At 33.1% G+C, this 12,007-nt stretch overlaps 2 protein-coding genes across 2 annotated transcripts in view; one reads left to right on the top strand and one right to left on the bottom strand.

Annotated features, from left to right (window-relative positions):
• Nucleotides 1–4,121, top strand: part of LOC119575240 (chitotriosidase-1-like) — an 11,834-nt gene extending 7,713 nt beyond the window's left edge. Inside the window, exon 9 of the mRNA XM_037922743.1 lies at nucleotides 2,013–4,121. Within this exon, the coding sequence (XP_037778671.1) occupies nucleotides 2,013–2,156 (144 nt within the window). The 3' untranslated portion in view covers nucleotides 2,157–4,121. The remainder of the gene's footprint in view (nucleotides 1–2,012) is intronic.
• Nucleotides 4,122–4,883: 762 nt separating this feature from the next.
• Nucleotides 4,884–12,007, bottom strand: part of LOC119575239 — an 18,345-nt gene continuing 11,221 nt past the window's right edge. The window contains 14 exon segments of the mRNA XM_037922742.1: nucleotides 4,884–5,375; nucleotides 5,790–6,012; nucleotides 6,198–6,255; nucleotides 6,258–6,429; nucleotides 6,820–6,960; nucleotides 7,089–7,311; nucleotides 7,813–7,928; nucleotides 9,007–9,175; nucleotides 9,354–9,549; nucleotides 9,858–10,026; nucleotides 10,275–10,439; nucleotides 10,832–10,996; nucleotides 11,238–11,391; nucleotides 11,658–11,914. Of these exon segments, the coding sequence (XP_037778670.1) occupies nucleotides 5,184–5,375; nucleotides 5,790–6,012; nucleotides 6,198–6,255; nucleotides 6,258–6,429; nucleotides 6,820–6,960; nucleotides 7,089–7,311; nucleotides 7,813–7,928; nucleotides 9,007–9,175; nucleotides 9,354–9,549; nucleotides 9,858–10,026; nucleotides 10,275–10,439; nucleotides 10,832–10,996; nucleotides 11,238–11,391; nucleotides 11,658–11,914 (2,400 nt within the window). The 3' untranslated portion in view covers nucleotides 4,884–5,183.

Here is a 12,007-nt window from a genome sequence, read left to right as displayed (position 1 = left end):
CAACGTGATATCATGCTGGGCCCACGGGGCTCAGACATGAACCTACCGTTAAATGATGTATATATGTATATACATGTATGTATGTATATGTGTGCATGTATGTGTATATGTATATATATATATGTATATATGAATGTGTATATATATGTATATGTGTATATATATGTATATGTGTATATGTGTATATATATGTATGTGTATATATATGTATATGTATATATATGTATGTGTAGATATATATGTATATGTGTATATATGTATGTGTATATATATGTATATGTATATATATGTATATATGTAAGTGTATATATATGTATGTGTAAGTGTATATATATGTATATGTGTATATATATGTATGTGTATATATATGTATATGTGTATATATATGTATATGTGTATATATATGTATATGTGTATATATATGTATGTGTATATATGTATATGTGTATATATATATGTATATATGTGTATATATATATGTATATGTGTATATATGTATATATATGTGTATATGTATATATATGTATACTTCTTTTTTTTTCTTTTTTTTAACGGTAGGTTCATGTTTGAGCCGCCCTGGTCACAGCATGATACTTAATTGTAGTTTTCATGTTGTGATGCTCTTGGAGTGAGTACGTGGTAGGGTCCCCAGTTCCTTTCCAGGGAGAGTGCCGGTGTTACCTTTTAGGTAATCATTTTATTCGGGCTTGGGACCAGCACTGATTTTGACTGGCTTGGCCACCCAGTGGCTAGGTAGGCAATCGAGATAAAGTTCATTGCCCATGGAAACAACGTTCCGGCCGGTGACTCGAACCCTCGAACCCTCAAACTCAGATTGCCATCGTGCCAATCTTGAGTCTGATGCTCTAAACACTCGGCCACATATATGCATGTATATGTATACGTATACATATATGTATGAATATGTATATATGTATACATATATGTATAAATGTATATATGTATACATATATATATACATATATGTATATATATGTATGTATGTGTATATATGTATGTATGCGTATATATGTATGTACGTGTATATATGTATGTACGTGTATATATGTATATATATGTATATATGTCTATATGTATATGTATGTATATGTGTATGTGTGCATATATATATATATATATATATATATGTTTATATGTATATGTATATGTATATGTATATATGTATATATATCCATATATATGTATATATATCCATATATGTGTATATATATCCATATATGTGTATATATATCCATATATGTGTATATATATCCATATATATGTATATATGTGTATGTTCATATATGTATTGTCAGAGGTCACTCACATTTTCTAACAGAATATATATATGTATATGTGTATATGTATATTGTGTATAGGTATATATACACATATATATATACATGTGTATACATATTATATATATACATGTATGTATACATATTATATATACATGCATGTATACATATCTACATGTATGTATACATATATACATGTATGTATACATATATACATGTATGTATACATATATACATGTATACATATATATACATAAATGTATACATATATATACATAAATGTATACATATATATACATAAATGTATACATATATATACATAAATGTATACATATATACATAAATGTATACATATATACATAAATGTATACATATATACATAAATGTATACATATATACATATATGTATACATATATACATATATGTATACATATAGGTGTATATATGTATACATATAGGTATATATACATATAGGTATATATATGTATGTATACATATAGGTATATATGTATACATATATGTGTATATATACATATATATACATATATATATATATATATATATATATATTTTTTTTTTATAGAAGCATTATGGTATTCAATATCTTTATCATCATATAGTCAGTCCAGATTGTAGCATAATTTCACTTTGTTATGTATGAGGATATTTATAGATTAATACATTATTAATCATTAATAACTTTCATCCTACAGGCTGAATGGATAAAGACTTCTGGTGTGGCTGGGGTGATGACCTTTGACCTTAACTCAGATGATTATGCTGGCCTGTGCTCAGGGAAGAAATTTGAACTGCACTACATAATTAAGGATATATTGTCAGACATTCCACACAAATAAGCTTTCAGAAAAATACATGAAAGATTATATCATCTCAAGCATCTTGTATGATACCATATGGGAGGAATTTCTGAAGCCATGTCCAGGTGAGAGGACATGATAGGCATGCATGCCAGAAAAGTGATGTCAGAAACAGGCAAAACTAACAGATAAACAACGGATTCCACTGTCTGCTGTTGACATCACTCTTTGGTCATGCTTGCTCATCAAGACTTGGCTTTAAATTTACACAAATTGGTCTCTTATATGGATTTATTTATCATATGAAATGTCAATGGGTATGATCTTTTATATGCTTAAGGATGTTATAAGTATAAATATTTTTGGTTGATTATTCTTTTATGATTACACTGATGTAATTATATTTAGGTGAATTATATTAATTTACGATATTGTCACAAACTTGTAGCCTCTTTCAGACTAGCATGTCTAAGCTTAGTTCTAATTACTTGTGTAACAATTCTAAATGGATAATAATACTTTTTTGGCTTGTATCCTTTCACAGAAAATGAAGTGCACACTTCCCGTTAAGAGAGTTGCTCTGATAATGTTAATGTAATATATTTACTTTAATCTTTGAACATCCAAGACTTGATAATATCACCAGTGTGCCTTTTTCTTTAGGCATGTAGAGTTGAAAGAGTTAAATTACTGGTATTTTGAAAGTGGTTAAATAATCTTATATGTTGTATTACCATAGTAATAGTAGTTACTTATGAAACATTCCAAATGTATGTGAACATTAACTGTGATAAATTCTAGTTCATACTGATGCCAGTGCATAGTTACCTTAGATTATTATCTTTATATATAAAGTAGTTCGATCAAATCCTCAAACCTTTATAATTATTTTAGTAAGCATAGAAAAAGCATTATATTTCTCTTTTTAAAAATATTTATACTGCACTCATGCTAACATGGAACAATATTGAAGTTTGCTTTTGCAATTTTCATTTTAGAAATGGTTTTAGAAGGGAAGAAAAAAATTAAAATAGTATATAAAGATTGAAAATAACTTAAATATTCAAGTTCTGTACTCATTCTGTATTAGTGCATCAAATGAGCATATTTATCTATTTACTGATTTTTTTTTTGATGCATCGACATCTAAGGTCATTGGCGGTGTATAAAATAAACATTTCAATAGGGTGGGGCTTGGGAGCAAAACTCCCAGGTATTTTTTTTTTTTTTTTTTTTTTTTTTTTTTTGTTCAGTGAAGCAATGTTTGTGAATTTCCATAATGGTCAAAGGTCAAAACAAACAAATGGACCAGACATCAAAGGTTACACAGTATTATCATAAAGTATTGTGGCAAAAAGGGTAAATGTGAGTTAACAATTTGAATAAGTGAAGAAGAGAAGGAAAAGGAAAGGGAGAGAGAAAAGACCTTGGAAAATTAGTTGAGTTGAGGGCTGAGGTCCAGGGGTGATCCTTCATTATGCCTCAGTCTCTGCCTCCTAAGCCCCCACCCCCCCAGCAACAACAAGCAAGGGATTAAGGGGGGATGGTGAGGAAAAGAGCAATGTAATGTTACAACTCATATCATTTGACTGAATTATAAAGATTATTTCCTCTTTAGTCCCTTTTCCCTTCTCATTCCTATTTTAAAATATGAAGTACATAATTTTGTCTTAATCCCTCACGTCTGGGTAGCAGAAATCCCTGAGCATGATAAACACTTGGTGCAGGAGTCTGCTGTGGCACGTCACTACGCATACAGGTATACCCCGCAAACCAAGCAGTTTGTTATGACACCGTTACACGTGACCCGTCTGAAACAGGTTGAACAGCTATTCGGGTTTGATTTTGATTTTCTTCCTGTTTTCTAAAACTGTACACTGCTGTTTCCAAAAAAGTTTAGCAATGTCTGAGTTGTATTTTATCAAAGCATTTGATATACTTGTATTTTTATGGAATATGTTTTACCTGTGGCTGGTGTTCTGGGAAATAAATATGAAACAGGAATGGTAATTTTTTTTTCCCCCTAAGTAGTCCTACATTCAGAGGGAGTTGGCATTTGAATCTCCTCAGTCAGGATATCCAGTGGCCACAGGTTTACACTGGCTCAGAAAAGTGGTATGGCAATGCCTTTGGTAAAATTGTGGTTTTATTTAAGAAACTACTTTATACTGTACTTTGCTAAGTCCCATGCTTTTGCCGAAGGAGAGATGGAATGGTACTGCACTCAGAAACCATTTGATTGTATCTTCTTCAGTGTAACAAATTACAGAGACAACAATCTCGTATGGAAGAAGTCTCAGGAAATTAGCATCTATTAACTATAGTGATATAACATCTTTTGCTCATTTCACCCATCTTTGCACAATTTTAATTTTATACGTAAATAAAAACAATATACCCAAGTAAGAAAAATTATAATGGTAGATGAACATTGTAGCAGTGGGCTAACAGAGTTGAGAAAATGTTAATTGAAGAATGACAAAATTTACTTGATGACTCTCCTTGGGGTCAAGTCCTGTTTATTGTTTTGATAAAGCTGGAAAAAATGCCATCCACCAAAATGGTTTATGATCAATTCTTTGTCCCTCAAACATTTTTCAGCTTTTCAGCAAGGCAGAGGAAAAAAATGTATATAATGTTTATTGAATATATTAATAATGGTAAAATTTATAAAATGGCACATATAAACTAAAGTGTAATATATCAGATTTTTTATGACAATCCTCATATTTTATCGATCAACAATGAAAATATTAATGAATAAGAAACCAGAAAGCACAAAATTATATGGACATTAATATGTTGCAATACTACTGGCAAAGAAAAGAATATACACAGCAATACAAAAGATACATGATCCTTGCCTTAAGACTACAGCTACCCATATCCACAGCCTTGCTCTAAATTTCCTAATTAGAATCTATTATATCACAGTATTAATAAGTAACTGAAAAGTTTTACTAGCAAGCATAGGACCTTTGGCCAGAAACTGATATAAAAGTAACATTCCAAATTTTAAGGAAGCTTCAGACTTAAAATTCTTCAATGAAAATTTATAGAGTTAAATTACACTGCTTTGCCTGAAAGCTGAACAGTGTGTAGCACTTGCTCCTCAACAACAATCAGGCTCAGTTGTCCTGTAAACAACCCCAGTGTTTGTGGTCTGAAATAAACTGGTACACTGACATAGTGACCTGCCTTAACCTGAAACTGTTTGTGGCGGACTGCAAAGGGTGCCTGTGTAACTTCAGCTCTTACCTGCAATTAAAAGATTTTGTATAAATTTATGTTACATGGGTTATTCATCTGCAGAAAAAACAGAAATACTATATACTGAGCCTTCATATCAACAGTATATACTAAAATTATATCATAGATAAAATATGTTATATAAATGTGTACTTTCAATAACATCTCTCATTTAAAAAGTTATTCTCAAGTAAAAAGAAGAAAAGGGAGTCAAGGGTATATTACCAGTAAATATTGCCAAATGCAAGTTAACACAAATATTCTTTCTTTCTTGGAAAAGAAAAAAAAATCATATATATATATATATATATAATATATATAATATACATATATATAATATATAATATATATATATATATATATATATATATAACATCTGTTCTACTTCTACTCATAATCAAATCAAATAAAACAAATACTCACATTATGAACAACGCTGTCATGGTTTCTCAATTTCACCTTCACAAAATTTTCATCTGAGTTTCTTGTGTCAGGGAAGACAATGGAACTTGACACAACTTCCACCATACTCTTTACAGAGCTTCTTTCTTGTGTACTATCATTTTGGAACTTGTTACTGCCGCTAATCCTTTTTGTTATTGCAGCTCTGTTAACACTACTGCCTGAAGCTGATTTCCTCTGATATCTGAACAGTGATATATCAATGAATTTGTGTGTGTCAGAGGTTACAGTATATGCAAACTTTACACTGATATGCATCTGTCAACTTCACATATTTGAAGAAATATGTATGCCTACTGTGTAGAGAGATATTGTTTAAAAAACATGTTTACAAGAACAGTGTGTGTTGAGAGTGTATTTATAACTTACCCTGAATTGACTTGCTCTACAGTGGTAAGAGATTTCTCATATGTTGATTTCTCTGCCTGTCAGGAAGAGACAACTTTCCACTGTACTCGCCTGAGTGTGGATCTGACATCTCTTGTTTACTTGACACCACAGCAGTTCCTGATGGAGCTGCCTTACCATGACCAGTGTTGCTTCCATCACCATCAGGAAGAACTGTTACTTTAGCATTATGACCCTCATTTTCACACATAACCTGTGGGAAGATAATATTGTCAATACCAGTAAATTGCAAGTTTCATTAACATCCCAGCAGATGGTAATCAAACTAAAATTAGCATGAATAACAAGATTAATCTTCCAACATTAAACTAGATGAGAAGCATACTCTGGAGAGTATAAATTAGAGATCTATTTATATTCATCTGAACCTTGTTAAGGTTAGCAAAATCTAGTAGGTGGAAGTGGAATACTAACAATATTATGGAAATAGCCAAAGTAAAATATGATATTTTACTTTTTACTTTTTATTTTTCATTCTAAAACAGTATCAGTTAGCTGTTTTAATCATCAAAACTTCTTTAGCAGAAAACACCTGATTTCCTTCATGAACTATCAGGGTTAATCTTGAATTTTGCTGACTAACCTGAATGGATTGAGTAATAGGATTAACAAGAGGCTGAGGGAGACCAGAACGGATAAGCTTGATGTTAACACGAACTGAACTAAGGCTTGGTAGAATGGCTTCTCTTGGTTCAATAAGCAGCCACTTACAAGATGAAGTTACCTGTTAAAGAATCAATAAAATGCAAGATGAAAATAAATGAATACAGTTTCATATTACATGCACTGATACATATAACATTTACTAATATCATTATTACCTAAAACATCCATTACCAAATTATATACTACCTCAAACATTTGTCTTGTATTGCTGAAGTTAACTACAAAGAATGTGTGGCTTGATGTGTCAGAGGCAGGGATGGTCAAGGTGGATGGAAAGACATCCCAGGTAAGGGCAGTTGAAGAGGCAGGCGTTACTGAGGCTGTCCTGGACGTGGACCAATCTTCCCCTGTAGATCCACTCGGGACAGTTCCCTTGCCTTGTACGGGTGGGGAGTGAGCTTCAACAGTCCTACCAATTATAATGCATTTAATTAATGGATAACTTAATCAATCAAATTTTTAAAAACTTGGAGCATTACATTCATCAAATGCCTCCAGAGATCTTTTGTCAGCTTAGTAACCCCTTGAAACAAACCACCAGGGAGGTGCCACATTAAAAAAGAATAAACCAGAGCATACATTCATCTGTCTGATGCCATCCCAGTTGGTAGCCTACTTCAGACTAATACAGATGTACAACAAAATAAAGAATTTCATTCCTTATTAAAATTTAAACATCAACTTAGCTAATGGCCAATCATTTTAAATATACAGTGCTATAATAAACTAGTTATGTCATGCAATTACATATTTTAAAAATAAGTACTATCTTACATTTTTAAAGTTATGACTAAATGTTACTGCGTATATGCATATATACTTACTAAATTAAAGTGCAGATATGGAAACTATGGGGAAAAAATGCATTATCATCTCCACCAATTGATAAACAACTGAAGTCTCATTTTACCTCTCTGCTGCTAATGTGAGATCAGTCACTGATGTGATTGTCTCCTCAGCATCAAGGCAAGCAAATACAGTACTGGAAGCATCTTCATTAACTTGTCTTTCTCCATGCAACTCTACCTGCAGTAGAACATTTAGCTTCATTATTTTTTTTATAGTACCAATGTTCTGATAACAGTTTTATATACATAGTAATTGGCTTGAAAATAAATACAATAGTTTCTGGTTTTCTTAACTGGCTTAGAAAAAAAAACTTGGTTGCTTTTATCACCCTCCTTCCCACAATCAACACAATGCCACTGGAAGAATGTAATGTTCATTGCAGTTCTGTTTTGTGAAATGTGTCTACACATGATGGCTCCACAAGTGCTCAGTCACTAAAGAGTCAATTAGTAGACCTCATTAATTCATTTGATTTACCCTTTCCTTGGATTTTTGGGAATAATGTCTTGATTTGTTAATGCTATCCATAACATTGTTGTTATTATCATTGCTGATATTATAATTATTGTAATATTATCAGCATTACCAAGAGTAGTATAAAAAGAAAGAATATTTCCAAAAATCAAGAAAAAGTGTAAACTAGTGAGACAGGTAACACTAGTAACTCCTCTCTGTCTAATTACTTGTGGGGCCACCTATGCATTAACCCATGCCAACAGTACATGAAGCGGAACTTCCCGCTACAAGCGCTTTGGCTTGTTGTACATGACCCTTCAGTAACTAGTTAAGATAATTTTTAATTAATTCACAGTGGGCATGGCATGTACATGCATGCTGTTCCCAGACATTAAATGTCAAAAATAGGGTGTAAATCCAAATCAGACTATCTTGAGACCCTCTACCCCTTTCTCAAATTTAGTTTGTACCTACATTACATCAGATTGAAAGAAAGAAAAATAAGGGAGAGAGGGAGAGAGAGAGAGAGAGAGAGAGAGAGAGAGAGAGAGAGAGAGAGAGAGAGAGAGAGAGAGAGAGAGAGAGAGAGAGAGAGAGAGAGAGAGGGGGGGAAGAGAGAGAGAGAGAGAGGGGGGGGAAGAGAGAGAGGAGGGGGGGAAGAGAGAGAGAGAGAGAGGGGGGGGAAGAGAGAGAGAGAGAGAGAGGAAGACAGAGAGAGAGAGAAAGGGAGGGAGACAGAGAGAGAGAGAGAGAGAGAGAGAGAGAGAATATGCAGATAAAACATGAAGGCAAAATTTACCTGAGTCTTAGAGCATGAATTGAAGAAAATGGAGGCATCTTCTGGTTGTGGTGGGAGACAATCCTCCTCACTTTGGGATTCCTTTTCTCCACTGTAGAACACATCCCAATCAATCTTCACAAGCGCAGGGTCATTGAGACGACGAACCTTCACCTCCTTGTTCTTTAGCCTGGTAACATAATCATCCAAGAGAATAATATAATTACAATAATTTATAGTTATTGTAAATGGTAAAACATGTACACACAGATAATAATAATAATAGTTTTGCTGGTTACTGTACTCTATTTGTCTGGTTCACAGCAGTGTAAAAAGAAATTCTGAGTAATCGGAAAACAATTACTTACCTGCGAAACCGCCTACGAAGTATTTCATCACCTGACACTATCTGGAGGTAACCTATACAGCCTGGAGTCTTTGCAAGGACAGCCTCTGTGCCCATAACAACTACAAAAATGTCACGACTTTCATGGGGATTGATGATGAATTCTGAAGGCTGAACAGTTATTTGGCTGCCTGCAACCCCCTGTGTATACTTGTCATCTGAAACAAACAAAGGGAAGAAAAATGAAAAATTCTTTTACTATAATTTTTTAGGACAAGAGCTAATGCAATATACTTAACATTGACTCTAAAGGACTTTAAACTATTCACAAATAAGGGCAGTTCCATTCTTATTCAAGAAGGGGAGAAGTCAAGATTAATTTACTTATTTATTATTATCTTTTTTTAATGGGTAACAATCCATTACTGAAAAACATGGCAGACAGCCCCTCTTTCTACAGTATTATTCTGTCTAATTTTGACTTTAAGATATTCTAACCTTTTTGATAAATCAATTAATTACTCACCTGAAAACACCTGGACTTTGACAAACATGGCACGATCACCCTTGTTCACAAAAGCAGTGTTGAACATGGTTGGCAGACCTGGTGCCAACTCGCTGATCACTAAAGCCTTACTCTCAGGGAAATCAGGCACATGAAGCTCACAATGGCCACCATATCCTTGCAGGGGGATCTGTATATTGATTGATTGATTTTTCAGATCAGTACATGGAATGGTAGTATCTACATTACAGGAAGAAAATTACACCACGACCTTATCTAATGGTCAGATAAATTCTCCTAATAAAATATCAAAGATGTAAACAAGAAAAGAACTTGTATGCACATTCCTTCAATTCCTCATACTTCAAAAATTCAACGACACAAAACACTTGGCTTTTAACATATCAGATTTAGAAAGCTAAGGTCATTGTAGTGTACCTGATATTTGATGGGTTCAGTTAAGCCTCGTGGTCTAAATACAAGCGTTCCACTTAAGGCTTCAATAGTTGTTGGACAAAAGAAGACAGAGAATGCTAGCTCCTGGCATGGTTTTAGAACAACATCCATCTTCCCTTTGCCTTCTCTACCACCATACTCGCATATCTGAATATGAAATTTTTTTGTTAGATGTAATCCAAGGCTAAAAGAAAGAATATTAAATTGAAGACTCAGAATAAGACTCAAAATCAGAAGAATCCACATTTAATAAAACCAAAATCACAAAAAATTCTGCTTATCTATCCAACTAATTCATACTGATGAATAACAATGACTCTTTGGCCATCTTGGGTGATCACCCAATTTTTACATTCACTAATCCCTAATTTTGAGAATTTATTACAGAACTGCAATCCCATCATGATGCTAGTTTACACTGTGTAGCAGTCTAAAAAATTGAGTTTTAAAATAAACAGTGAACTCATTTGACGAAAGTATCATAATATCAGTGACTACATACACTGATATAATTACAATAAAACAGTTCAAAGGCTAACCTGAAAAGCTTTACTGCCTTTGATGCCAAGGATGAGGTTGAGTGCCTCTGTAGTACAATTGTTGCGCAACACAATTTTTTGTGATGCTCTTCCTCCAATGCATTCGGTCCCAAACACAAGTCGGGATTTGGTGCTCTCCAAAGCTGAGGCCAAACTAACTTTGGACTGGAAACAAGAATGAACTTAGGTTTTTTTTTTTCTTCACAATATGGACTGCTTTCCATTTATTAATCGTATTTCAAGTTTCTCAGTTTCTTAATAATGATAAATCATACCATATCCTCTAAGGAAATATTGATATTGTCATCCATAGTGAAGAGAACACTGTTCCTACTATTTATGATGAATTAAGCTGATTATGCAATAATTATGAATGGTGAATAAATAATGAGTTGAATGTCCATACTGCTTGTGGAAGAGGGGCACTTGTGGCTCTTGTCAGAGAGGAGTGGGTCAACAGTTTGGCAACTTCTGGAGCTTTCTTGACTGCTGCAGTGGAAATGCCAATCATGGACACCTCAAATTCCATTCCATCTGGCTCTATACGCATCAGCAACACACTATCAGAAAGGGGAAAACATATATGTGTCTATATATATAACACACACACACACACACGTGTGTGCGCGTGTGTGTGTGTGCATGTGCGTATGTGTGCATGTGCGTGTGTGTATATATATATATATGTATATATATGTATATATATGTATATATATATATATATATATATATATATATATATATATATATATATATATATATATATATATATATATATATGTTAGCACTATTCCAAATACCAAACACAAAAAGTAATAACACTAACCTCTCCATTCTTCCTGCTTGACCTTTGGGTGAAAACACAAGACTAGGAGAAACTTGGGAGTGAGGCTGGATAGTTATGACTGCAGGAACAACACTGAAGACCTCTTTGTGTTCACGAGGAATCAGGGAGATCCTTAGAGGAAAACTAGAGGAATTTCTAAGAGGAACTGTAGCTGTACAGGTTTCTGTACACAGAGTCTCCAATATCATTGGCTCTGCAGCACGGAGTGACTGTAACTTCACAACACCCACTTGAGCCTGGCGGAGTAATCCAGAGGCATAAGGGATATATAATATATATATATATATATATATATATATATATAATATATATATATATATATATATATA

The sequence above is a fragment of the Penaeus monodon genome, chromosome 7, assembly GCF_015228065.2.
Source record: "Penaeus monodon isolate SGIC_2016 chromosome 7, NSTDA_Pmon_1, whole genome shotgun sequence".
Classification (NCBI taxonomy): domain Eukaryota; kingdom Metazoa; phylum Arthropoda; class Malacostraca; order Decapoda; family Penaeidae; genus Penaeus; species Penaeus monodon.
This window is presented reverse-complemented; position numbering and strand designations above follow the sequence as displayed.